Source organism: Pristis pectinata, chromosome 31, assembly GCF_009764475.1.
Source record: "Pristis pectinata isolate sPriPec2 chromosome 31, sPriPec2.1.pri, whole genome shotgun sequence".
Lineage (NCBI taxonomy): Eukaryota > Metazoa > Chordata > Chondrichthyes > Rhinopristiformes > Pristidae > Pristis > Pristis pectinata.
In genome coordinates, this window is record NC_067435.1 from 8,609,650 (window position 1) to 8,623,044 (window position 13,395).

General features: G+C 40.1%; 1 protein-coding gene across 1 annotated transcript in view; it reads left to right on the plus strand.

The window, feature by feature from the left end:
- The window catches only part of LOC127585096 (complement C3-like), a 97,417-nt gene that overhangs the window by 15,898 nt on the left and 68,124 nt on the right, over positions 1 to 13,395 (plus strand). Inside the window, exons 7-11 of the mRNA XM_052042289.1 lie at positions 1,881 to 1,968; positions 2,758 to 2,860; positions 6,519 to 6,639; positions 9,501 to 9,616; positions 9,728 to 9,874. Coding sequence (XP_051898249.1) covers positions 1,881 to 1,968; positions 2,758 to 2,860; positions 6,519 to 6,639; positions 9,501 to 9,616; positions 9,728 to 9,874 — 575 coding nt within the window. The remainder of the gene's footprint in view (positions 1 to 1,880; positions 1,969 to 2,757; positions 2,861 to 6,518; positions 6,640 to 9,500; positions 9,617 to 9,727; positions 9,875 to 13,395) is intronic.

The window sequence follows — 13,395 nt, forward strand, 5'->3', positions numbered from 1 at the left end:
CGTCACTCATCTCCTGACCTCATTACAGCCTTGTTCCAAATATGGACAAAAAAGCTGAACACCAGAGGTGAAGTGGAGAGTAATTGCCCTTGACATCAAGTCAGCATTTGATTGAGTCCTGCTTTTTGGACAGGATATACCTGCACAATCCAGAACCCCTTGAAATTCAGTGGCATTAACGTCACTGAATACCCACTATCAATATTGACCTGAAACTGAACTGGATTAGCCATATACACAATGTGGCTACAAGTGCAGTTCAGAGAATAGGAGTCCTGCTGCAAGTAACTTAACTTCCCTAAGCCTGTCCACTATCTACAACGCTCAAGCTTGACACCATATGGGATATAGCAGCCCATTTGATGGGTATCCCATCCACAGCTATTCACTCACTCCACCACTGATGCACAGTAGCAGCAGTTTGTACCATTTACAAGATGCACAGCAGCAATTCATCAAGACTCCTCAGACAGCACCTTCCAAACCCACTAGCTCTACTATTTCCCATGGGGGCAAAAGCTTGGGAGCACCTCTCTCAGGAAGTTACCGTCCAAGCCACATACATCCTGACTTGGAAATATATTGCCATTCCTTCAACATCGCTGGGTCAAAATTGTGGAACAGCTTTATGCATATTCCCACACCTCACGGATTTCTGTAGTTCAAGAAGGCAGCTCACCGTCACCTTCTCAAGGACAAGTAGGGATGGACAATGAAGTGCTGGCACAGCCTGTGAAGCCCACATCCCTTGAATTAAAAAAGGCATTACCCCTCTGCTTTCTAATTGACTATGACATCTGGTTATGTGATCACTAGATTTTAAAATTCTCATTCTTATTTTCAAATCTTACATTAACCATCACTCCTTGGATGTATAATCTCCTCGAGCTCTACACCCCTCTGTGATAGCTAAATTCCTTCAATACTGGCTTCTTAAACATCCCTGAATGTAATTGTTCCACCTTTGTTGGTAAACTAGAGAATGTGCAGAATAGATTCACCAGGATGTTCCCTGGAAGGCCTGAGTTATACGGAAACACTGGACAGGCTGGGACTGTTTTCTCTGGAGTGAAGGTGGCTGAGGAATGATATTATAAGAGGTTTATAAATTCATGAGGGCCATAGATAGGGTAGATTGTCACGGTCTTTTTCCCAATGTAGGCAGTGCAAAACTAGAGGGCATGGGTTTACAATGAGAGGAGAAAGATTTAAAGGGTATCTGAGGATCAAGTTTTTCCATACAGGATGGTGGGTATATGGAATGAACTGCCAGAGGAAGTGATAGAGGCAGGTACAATTACAATGCTTAGAAACATTTGGACAGGTGAATGAATAGGAAAGCTGTAGAGGGATATTGGCCCAACACAGGCAAATGAGACTACATCAGGAAGCCACCTTGGTCAGCATGGATGAGTTGGGCCAAAGGGCCTGCTTCTGTGCTGCATAACTATGACGCTAAAACCAAAATGTTGCAAATACTTGGCAGATCAGGCAAAAATTGTGGAGAGATAGTACTTCAGATTGATGATATTTCATCAGAACTGGAAAAGTGAGAATAATGCCTAATCTTCTGTGTGTCTCCAGTATTTTCTGTTGTTATTCCAATAACTCCTTATGCGGTTTGGCATCAATATTTGTTTGATTGCATTATTGTGACTTAAGTTGCAATATTTTGCTAGCTTGAAGACCACATATAAATCCTGGTGGTTATTGGTTTTGTACACCTTGAGAGTGCTTAACCCATTTTGTCTAAAGAGTTTTGGGGAAAGCTGATGACATCAAGATACATGATACATGTGTGTACATTGTCTAAGTCCTTTGGAGCTGTCTGGATTTGTCCATGGGAATAAATATTATTGCCCTTCTTGTATCTTTGCCAGTGTTGCCAAGCTTTGAAGTTACCTTGGATCCAGAGAAGCAGTTTTTCTACATTGATGACACAGAATTGTACGTTACTGTCTCTGCAAGGTTGGTATTGTCTTCCATCAGAAAATGGGATTTTTGGGGAAAAAAATGGAGAAATTTGGCTTAAGTTAGTGGCATCAAATCTGTGCATAAATTGGATGTAGTGTTGTTCTCACTTCTGCAGTGGTTTAACTGGCGTATGGAAATTGCCATCAGTGTGTGTTAGCTAGTGTTGAATTTGAACCTGCATAAACTGCTGCTTTAGCCATAACTGGAGTACTGTCTTCAATTCTGGTTGCCACACATTGGAAATATTATGTGTGGCAACCAGAGGGAAGGTGTTGAAATTATTCACTGGAATGGTCTTAAGCTTGGGGAAATATTTCACCTGCGAGGTTTGATGTGCTTGTTCTCTTCAAGCAAAGAAGAATGAGAGGAGATACGATAGAGAATACAAAATCATCACTGTTTTTGATGAGTTAGACAGAAAAATATTGTTCTTATCAGGAGATGGTTGAAGGACTGGGGGCAGATTTAAAACCATGGGTAAGTTATATCAAGGGGACGTGAGGAAAAAAATATAGGGGGCAATTTAATTTCTTAAATTCACTGCTTATTCACAGTAATCCTACAGGCGATCAGTGCTTTTGAAAGAAAATTGGACAGTCTGTTAACATAAAATTTTTCGGGGCTGGGGGGAAGGACTAAAGAAATAGGATTGACAAGATTTCTGAACTGTGAGGCAACGTGGGCATGATATCCAGTGGTCTCCTGTGTGGTGACAATTCTAAGATCTGATAGTTCACCTCAATTGTTTTGGAGGCACTTCTATCTTTGTTTTATTCATTTCAGATTCACTTATGGAAAAGCCGTCGAAGGTCGAGCCTTTATTCTGTTTGGAGTAGTGAAAGATGGTGAAAAGTTGAGCATTCCAAAGTCACTTCAAACAGTGCCTGTAAGTAGGATCTGTAAAGTTTTCCAAAACTTTAGGAATCCAGGATAAATTCCAATCTTGTTACGTCCTCATGATGTCCAAAGGAAAACTTATTGTTTGTTCCAACTCGCCCCTGGGCACAGAGAAATTGTGTAGTATTAATCATCTGAGAAAACTAATTACCTTCTTCATGAAGAGACCTTTTAATGTTGATGACCGGATATTTATTTGGCAATTAATGATTCATTTGTGTGATAAAAGTAGGGTAGATGCTTTTTTTTAAATTTTGTGCTGTTTAGTTTTGGGCAGAACTTCTTTGGCTTTGCCATTTGCTGGGACGAGTTTTCAAATATTTTGGCTTTGTCATCCATAAGTGTGGAAAGGCTAACCTTGAGGCATGGAACAGCAGGAAAGGTGTTTGGATGGGAGGAGAAGCATTGTGCAGGAAAACATATTTTCAGTGAGAAATTAGCAGAAGATGGTTTTACATAGATTTTTTTTATATAGAAGTGATGCATTAGGTACTTTTGTCTCACCAAGTAGGTTACAAACTGGCTATTGAGGAACCTTAGTTTTGAATAGTACAACATAGAAAGAGCACATCACTACAAGTTGATGAGCCTTACATCAGTGGTGGGTAAATTACTGGAGGGAAACTCTAAGAGACTGGACTTAGCAGCACTTAGAAAGGCAAGGTTTGACGAGGGATACTGTAGTCTTCATGGCTTTGTGCATGGGAAATCTCACGAATTTGAGCGTTTTGTATAAGTGACCAAGGGGATTGATGTGGGTGGGAAAGTTGATGTCGTCTACACGGACTTTAGCAAGGTCTTTCTCAAAGTCCCACATGGTAGGCAGGTCTGGAAGGTCAGATCACATGGGATCTAAGGTGAACTAGCCAACAGGATATAAAATTGGCTTGGTGAAACAAGGTAGAGAGTGGTAGTGGCTTTTTTTTTACAGAGTGAAGGCCAGTGACCATTGGTGTTGTGTCCCCTGTTGATTGTCATACATGTTAATGATTTGGATGAGAGTGCAGGTGTCATGGTCAGTAATTTGATGGATAACACCAAAATTAGTGCAATAGTGGACAGTGAAGAAGGTTGTCCAAGGTTACAACAGGATCTAGATCAACTGAGTAAGTGGACAAAGAAATGACAGATGGATTTTAACTAAGTGTGAAGTGATGCATTTTTGGAGGTTAAACCTGGGTAACACATACACAGTGAATATCTCAGCTCTGGTGAGTACTGTTGAACAGAGACACTGAGGGGTACAAGAACATAGTTCCCTGAATATGATGACACAGGTAGGCAGGGTGGTGAAAAAGGCATATACTATGCTTGCCTTCATCAGTAGGGTCATCACATTTCTGAGATGGGACCTCAGATTACTACTGTACATATCATTGGTGAGGCCACACTTGTGTGCAGTTCTGGCCTCCGCACTTTAGGAAGGATGTGATTAAGCATTTAAAAAAAAACTTTCGACAGTTACATGGTTAAGAAAAGTTTCAAGGGATGCAGATCAAATGCAGAAAAATGGGATTAATTTAGGTAAGCACCTTGGTCAGTATGGACGAGTTGGGCTGAAGGGCCTGTTTCCATGCTGTATGACTCTCTCACCTTTGAGTTCTTTGTCAATCACCATAAATACCTGCCATCTGATTATTGACCAGTTATTGGGAACAGTATCACTAAAATGAAATACTTTGTGATTTTGAACAACTCAATCTATTCTTACATTCATCTTGAAAATCAAAAAAACTGCTGTTGCCAGAAATCTTAAATAAAAACAAAGAAGTGCTGGAAGCAGTCATCAGATACTGTAAGGGAGCATCTGTGGATAAAGAAACTGAGTTAACATTTCAGGTTGAAGAGATTTTGTTGGAACTGGGAACATGAGAAACCAAGTTAATGTTAAGTTAAAGATAGGGGAAGGGAGGGATGGAGAGGAGAAAGGGACTGTCAGTCATAGAAAGGTCATGTTTGCCCAAATGCTGCCAATATTTATGGGTAATCTGGTTAACAGATTAATGAGAGAGATAACAAAGAGATTTGGTAATGCTATGAAATGCAGGTTAGAGCTGTTGCTGAAACCTGAACAAAAATGAAATGCCCAGCAAATCAGAGAGTTTCAGGGTAGAGAGAAACACTGAGTTAATATTACAGCTGGATAATCTTGCTGCAAGGCTGGCCAGTTTGATACAAACAGAAAAAAATGAGTTAGCTGAAAATGTTGAATTTGATTTTGAGTCCCAAAGGCTGCAATGTACCAAGATGTAGACCTTCAGGCTTATGTTGGGCTACATGGTAAAAGTGTAGAGGCCTTAGGCAGATAGAGTGGTAGTGGGATGGAGAATTAAGATGACAGGTAACTGGAAACTCTGCATTGCCCTTGCGGACTGAATGGAGGAGTTCTGCAAAGTGGTTATCTTGTCTACATTTGGTTTCACAAGTGTAGACAAAACCACATCGTGAACACCAAATGGAATAGCACAAATTGGGATAACTGCAATGTCATGAAAATAAATTGCAGCTTGTTCAAAGCTGTTCGTATGGTTAGGGCAATTGAGTACTTGGTAAATGCCTTTGATGTTCAGAACTACACACTAAAACTCAGGCCACATAAAGAAAGGTTTGAAAAGTTATTTGTTTTGCACTTAAAAGGTAAAAAAGCACTTGAAACACTAAAAGTAAATTTAACTCATTAAACAACTAAATAATGAAAGCATAATTAACATTTCTGGAGCTAATGGATCCCTTTATTTCAAGTTCCAGTTCAAATTTATTGTCATAATCACAGGGTATAAATGCCATGAAAATTAGCTTTTTGCAGCAGTAGCATAGTACATTACAAACATTACATTACATGACAAACATAAGTTACTACTTAAATTAACGTAAATTATACATATACGCAATAAAATAAACATGACAACACCAGTGCAAGTTGAGAGTAGTCTGACGTAGTGAATGGGATTTGAATCATTTATTTGCTGCATTTGGGTCACGTTTAAACTTTCATTGCTGCTTGTTCAGGTCGGAAGATTGGCCCAATTTCCTTCGTTTGGCAAGGCAGGTTAAATTATTTAGTCAAAAAAGTCCTCAAGCAAATGCATCAACTTTCATTTTCTATAATATATGGAATATAATGGAAATAAATTATGTCTGCGCTTTCAAAACCATTCTTTACTACTTGCATTTGTTTTCATGCCTTCCTTACCTCCCTGCTCCCCTCATCTGCCACCCTCTCCACCGTTTCAAAGATACCCAGTAACATCACTGACAAGTTTTTCTCAGACTCGACATTTTTAAAACTAAATGGTTGGCTGACCTTAATGAAATGTATCATCAATGTCATTTCATTGGTGTGAAATATAAAGAAATTATTATTTTAAATAGGTTTTTGAGTGCCTTATACGGTGATTACTGATTTTATAAAAAAAAACAAAAAAAACATATAACAAAAGATGTAATCAGCTTTAGCTGAAAATAACTACAATGAAGAAAGTGAAAAAAACATAGTGAAAGACAAGAGACACTGTGAGTAACAGTTAATCAATATAAGAAATTAATGCACAGGTGGCAGGTACGTTTTCTTAAAAATGTTTGACTATTAACATTACCACAGAATATCAGATGCAATATCGAGAACTCTCTAAACTCTGTACTTACAGATTATAAATGGCAATGGAGAAGCTATCTTGAGAAAGGAGGACTTAACTGCCAGCTTCCAAGACATTAACTCACTGGTTGGGTGTTCAATCTATGTCACTGCAAGTGTTATCACACATGCAGGTGAGTGTTTGTTTTAATGAAGTTTAAAGAACAGTGTAAGAATGCTTAAGTACTGTTGGAAGGGCATTGAAGATCTTGTCCTTGTTTTTAATTCTGTGCCTGGGTATATATATATTAGCTACCTCCAGGTTTGTATAACATGATCAAGTCTCTCATGTTATCTGCGTCAACTGGTCAGCTAGACAAGAGCAAAAGATTTACAAGATCTATAAGTCAAGGTTGAAAGACTTTTCTTATTGGAGCAGGTCAAGAAGGTACTTAAATTTTCCTCATTGTCCTGGAAACACAGACACCAGAGATTTCTCAAAAATATTTGATTGAACTTCCAAATTTTGTGTACAAATTAAACTATTAAATGTTTCAACTTCCAATGAAATGACCTCGGCTGTCTTTCACTACAAACACTGCAGACACATAGAAATGAGACCACCTGCATGTTATCTTCCAAATGTGGAAATATTCACTCACAAGTAATGAAGGAGTTAGGTTCCGAAAGAACCCATTATTATGTCAACATTTGCATTGCAGGAGGTACAGTATAGCCTTTTGCACCAGATACCAGCTGCCACGGATGGTGAGGACAGAAGTCAGAAGCTAGTCAATCTCCTGCCGATAAGGATGCATTAAATCAAAAGCAGACTGCACTTGATTTGATAAGCTGAAGCATATAAATCGAAACATACAAATCATTCACTGAATGGCCAATAGAATCAGGATCAGGTTTATAATCACTGACTTATGTCATAAAATTTGTTGTTTTGCAGCAGCAGTACAGTACAAGACATAAAAATTACTTTAAGTTGCAAAGTGAATAAATATTGCAAAAGAGGAATAACGAGGTACTGTTCATGGGTTCATGGACTGTTCAGAAATCTGATGGCAGAAGGGAAGAAGCTGTTCCTGAAACATTGAGTGCAGGTCTTAAGGCTCCTGTACCTCCTCCCTGATGGTAGTACTGTGAAGAGGGCATGTCCCAGATGGTGAGAGTCCTTTATGATGAATGCCACCTTCTTGAGGTACCGCCTCTTGAATATGTCCTTGATTGCAGCGAGGGTGTGCCTGTGATGGAGCTGGCTGAGTCTACACCCCTCTGTAGCCTCTTTCGATCCTGTGCATTGGAGAATCCATACTAGGCAGTGATGCAACCAGTCAGAATGCTCTCCAGCATACATCTGTAGAAATTTGCAAGAATCTTTGGTGACATATCAAATCTCCTCAAACTCCTAATGAAATAGAGCCAATGGCATGCTTTCCTTGTGATTGCATCAATGTGTTGGGCCCAAGATAGATCATCTGAGATGTTGACACCCAGGAAGTTGAAGCTGCTCACCCTTTCCACTGCTGACCCCTCAATGAGGACTGGTGTGTGTTCTCCCGACTTCCCCTTTCTGAAGTGCACAATCAGTTCCTTGGCCTTGCTGATGTTGAGTGCAAGGTTGTTGTTGCGACACCACTCAACCAGCCGATCTATCCCATTCCGTTAACCTCCTCATCGCATCGGCGATTCTGCCAACAACAGTGGTGTCATCAGCGAATTTATAGATGCTGTTTGAGCTGTGCCTAGTCACACAGTCATGAGTGTAGAGACAGTAGAGCAATGGGCTATGCACACAGCCTTGAGGTGTGCCTGTGTTGATTGTCAGCGAGGAGGCCTTTATTGCCAGATGGAACACTGCAGGTGCTTGAGTTTTATCGCCCATTTTTTATAGCTTGTTTATTTAGCAGACTCCTTCTCATTGACCCAATCAAAACAACCATTGAATATTACTGGATTTCACTAATCTTTCTTTGAAATGCAGCTTTCAAACGAATTCCTTACCCTTTGTTGCAGCCAACAAATCCTTTGTCAAGCAACAAATTAAATAAAATAAAATACTTCTTGGCCAGGGAAGAATTATTGAGTAAATAACAAAAAAAAACAAAACAGCATCTGAGGAGGCAAAAGGTTGGTCAATGTTTTGGATTAAGACCCTGCATCAGGTTTCTTGAGTAAATGTTTGCTAACTAGGGAAGAGCTGTATATCAGTCATTGACATATGGCTCTCCCCCATTAGAGGTGTATTTTCACTACATGGAACATGGTGGTTCAGGAAAGCAGCTCAGCACCACCTCCCCAAGACCATTAGTTGATTAAAAATGCATAATTTTAACTATTTCAATTATACTGCCATGATTAAAACCCTGAAATGTCCTTTGGACCCAGGCTAAGACCCTTGTACCCATCTTGGACAATGAGAAACAATGAAGAGTCTCCAAGAGCAATTGACCCTTGGAAATGTTGTGTTTTGTTATTGATCCACATGTGAAACCACAAGGTTTTGATATACAAAAGCAAAAAATCAGAAATGCTGTAAATAAAGAGAAAATGGTGGAAATGCTTAGCAGGTCAGGTAGCATCGGCGAAAAGTGAAATGTCTTTACAAGTTTCTGACAGTTATATTTTCATCTAATTGGTCATCTGACATTGTGTTTCTACGGATTTTGGAAAAGTTGACGCAGACTGAACCATGATTTCTTTTGCAAAAAATGGTCACGCCCTCCTCAAATGGAGAATGGGTCTAGATATCTCTCAATCAGTCAGTCAATCAGATGGTCAGAACGCAATAGGAATGATGAAGCAGGTAGCCTCAAGAGTGTCTTTTTAATTCTTTCTCTTTTGAGGGTAAAAGATTCTCACCAGCTCACCATAAGTGCAAGATACCATCTATTGAATCTAAGTATTACTTTGTAAAGGCTTCCACAAACCATATTAAAAAAAGCAATGATGCCAACATTGCAATTTTAGCAAACCCAGAGCAGAAAGCGTAAAGTGTCTGGTGTATTTTTTCTTATTTCTGTTTTTTTTTTCTCTTCTTTTGTAGGCACTGACCTTGTAGAAGCAGAAAAAACAGGCATAAAAATAGTTGTCAGCCCATATACAATCTTGTTCACCAAAACTTCCAAGTATTACAAGCCTGGGATGCCCTTCGACATGATAGTACAGTTGTTCCTATTCTCTTCATTTTTGCTCTTTCCTTTTCATAATTTCATGGTACAACTTTGCTAAATCTAACAAGGATATTCATTCACATATTCTTTATTACCTGAGGTCTATGTAACAAATCCTGATGGTTCCCCTGCCAGTGGAGTTCCTGTGAAGGTCGAGGGGTATGATGTCAAGTCGAAAACCCAAGATGATGGAATTGCCAAGTTAACAATTAATACAAATGGACAGCCAAAGAACTTTGATATAACAGTAAGAGATACGCCATTCAATCTAAATTCACGAATGAAATAACAAAATGGAAGACTTGTTCCCATTGTGCTTGTGCTGGCTCTTTCCAACTTGTCCCACTCCTTTTTCAATGTGACCTGTAAATTATTTTTCTTTAAATATTTATCCAATTCCCTTTTGGAAGTTACTGTTGAATTGCTTCCACCTTTCTTGCAGGCAGCACATTCCAGATCATAACAACTGTGCTCTACAGAATCTTCTACCAACTATGTTAAACCTCTTTTCTCTGGTTACTGACACTCCTATCGCCACCACTTCAGACAAACCCTATTACATATTCTGCTGATTTTCTCTTCAGACAGAGCAAACCCTAGTGAAACTTATTGACCAATTTTCACAATGATTTAAAAGACCATAATTATTTTAAGTTGTATGTACTTGAATGTGTTTATTTAATACAAAAATACAATTTTCAATGTATTTGGGTTCCTGAATATTTCCAATACAAGGAACCAATAAAGCAACCATTTAGGTTTGCAATTGTTAACAATGTAGGTGCAATTCAAAACCGGGCATCCATGAAGCACTCTGGTCCATCTGCAGCAGCAGAAATATACACCATATGGAAAAAAAAAGGGTGGGGAGACATGGGTGGGTTAGAAGGAGAGAGAAAGGTGAGGAAGTAAGGAATAGAGAGAGAGTGAGTGTGAGAAAGAAAGTAAGAGAGAGAGAGTAAGTAAGAAAGTCCTGGAATTGGAAAATACAATGTTCATACCATTGGATTGTAGAGCATCCAGGCGGAATATGAGCTGTTATTCTTGTTCTTTGTGTTGGGCCTCACCCAGGCAGTGAGAAGCTCAAGCATGGACATGTCAGTGTGAGAATGAGAAGGGGAGTTGAAATGGCATGCAACCGGGAGATCAGGATAGATGTTGCATACAGAGTGCAGTTGCTCTGCAAACTGGTCACCTCATCAATGCCTGGTCTTGCCAATGCAGAAGAGGTCACATCAAGAGTGCCAAGTGCAAAAACCTGAGGAGGTGCACGTGCATCTTTGCCTCACTAGTAAGTTCTGATTAGATCCCTGGATAGTGGTGAGGGAGGAGTTGTAGGAACAAGCGTTGCACCTCCTATGGTTACAGAGGAAAGTGCCAGGGGGTGGGGAAGGATGAGCGGACCAGGGGGTCATGGAGACAGTGGTCCTTGTGGAACGCAGAAAGGAGTGGGGTGGGATCCTGCTGCAGTTAGCGGAAATGACGAGGATGATGAAGGATGAATGTGGAGGCTAGTCGGGAGAAAGGTGAGGACTAAGGGAACTCTTTCTCTGTTCTCTTTGGATGAATGTGGGGTAAGAGCTGAAGTCTGGAAAATGGAGAAAATGCAAGAAAGAGCTCCAACCCTTATCTGTTTTCATCTACCACCCACCAGCTTCTCACTCCTAAATTCACCCCTCTCCCTTCCACACCTGGCTTCATCTGCCCATCATCCCTCAGTTTACCCTAGGTCCACCTATCACTTTCTGGTCCCTGCCTCACCCCTTCTGCTCTGCTCTCCCCTTTATGTTGGCTATTTTCCCTCTAACGTCTTAGTCCTGATGCAGGGTCTCAACCCGAAATATCGATCATTCCCTTCCCTCCACAGATGCTGCCTGACCCACTGAGTTCCTCCAGAAGTTTGTTTTTTAGCTCCAGATTACAGCATCTGCAGTCTCTTGTGTCTCCAACTCGGCTTCATACCAGACATACTTATGAATGAGATATCAACTTATTGAAGCTGCAGCGTATGAGTAGGTGCATACTAAATAACAAAAGTGGCACACAATAGACAGAGCTGAGCACATGCAATGGATTAAAGTTATGTAGTCCTACCACAGAGAGTTTTAAGTGATAATGGACAATTAAACAGTGAAAAAGTTCCGAAAATATCCCTACCCTCAGGACCTAATATACGATTGCTAAAGAGAAGGGTGAAGCATTCACAACCATGTTGTGCCAGAATTACTGAGTAAATGATCTCTCTTGGTTGACAGTGTTGTATGCAGCAAATGCTACAGGACTTGATAACATCCAGGTGTAGTGCTGAATGTTTGCACTCCATTAAGCTCACCTCGCCAAATCTTTCCTTTATAGTTACAACAATATCATCTTTCTAACCATTTGGAATTTTTTCATTAAATAAACAGAACAATGTTTCCACCCAATGAGATTCAAGAGACTGGTTCAAGGAATATCAGACTTGCTGTATGAAGAAAGACTGAGTAGACTGAAGAACTCTATCCACTAGGGTTTAGAAGAATGAGAGGAAGTTTCTTTGAAATTTATAAAATTCTGAAAAGCCTTGATAAGCTGATTGCAATGTGAATGTTCTTCCTGACTGAATAGGACCAGGGGCTACACTTTAAGAACAAGGAGTCGACTGTTTACCACCGAAATGAGGAAAACTATTTTCATTTGGACATGAGAGTTCTCTGCACAGAGGGCCAGGGAGAGTTGGTCTTTGTGTTCATACAGTACAGGTCATTGGATTTCTGGATGTTAGAGGGAATCAAGGGATATCGTGGGAGTTCAGTCCCTTCTGTGCCTGACAATAAGCAGTTGAAACACCTTTTCTCACTGGAAGTTTTGAGCATGTGGAAGGAAACCACCCAGATAGAGTGCCAGGATGACTTAAAAATTACAACTCAAACAGTGATTATTATGCATTAAGCATAATTACATTTGACCTGTGTCATCCAATTTTGAGGTTACACGTCATAGATGAGCATTTTTGATCACCATATAAACATTTAATTATTGCTTCTTGTTATTACTAGTAGCCATATTTCTTCTTGTGACCTGTTATTCTCAAAGCTACAATTTTTCTCTTCATTCTTATAGAGTTTAATTGCTAAGGAACAATCCAGTGGCCTGTTTAGAAAACATACCAATGGGCTGTTTATTCTTCCAAGCCTGCTAGATCAATTGCAGAAACTAGCTCTGATGTGTTTAATAGGACAGGGTCATTTGTTCTGACACGAGCTATTTTATACCAGTTATGTCATGTCCCAAGTGTCCTCTAAGATATACCCCTACCGTACTGGAAAATGGCACAACGGTAGAAGAACCACCGTGACCTTGGTGAATGGTGGAGCAGATTCAAAGGGCTGGATGGCCTACTTTTGTTTCTATTCCTTACGTTCTTACTCTCAGTTATCAGCCAAGTGTTGGAAGGTGTCTCTGACAGTGATATTAACTGGCACTTACTCACTAATATCCTGTTCGCTAATGCTCTGTTTGGATTTTGCCACAACTACCTGGTTCTGGACATCTTCATCTCCTTCGTCAAATATGGACCAACACCTGAATTTCCAGCAACAAACAATCTGCTGGAAAAACTCAGCGGATCGAGCAGCATCTGTAGGAGGAAAGGAATTGTTGATGTTTGGGATTGAAACCCTGCATCAGGACAGGGTATTGCCCCAACCCCACACTTCCCGCTTTATCTCTTACCTAAGATCTACAAACCAGACTATCCTGGTAGGCCCATCGTTTTTCCTGCTCTCG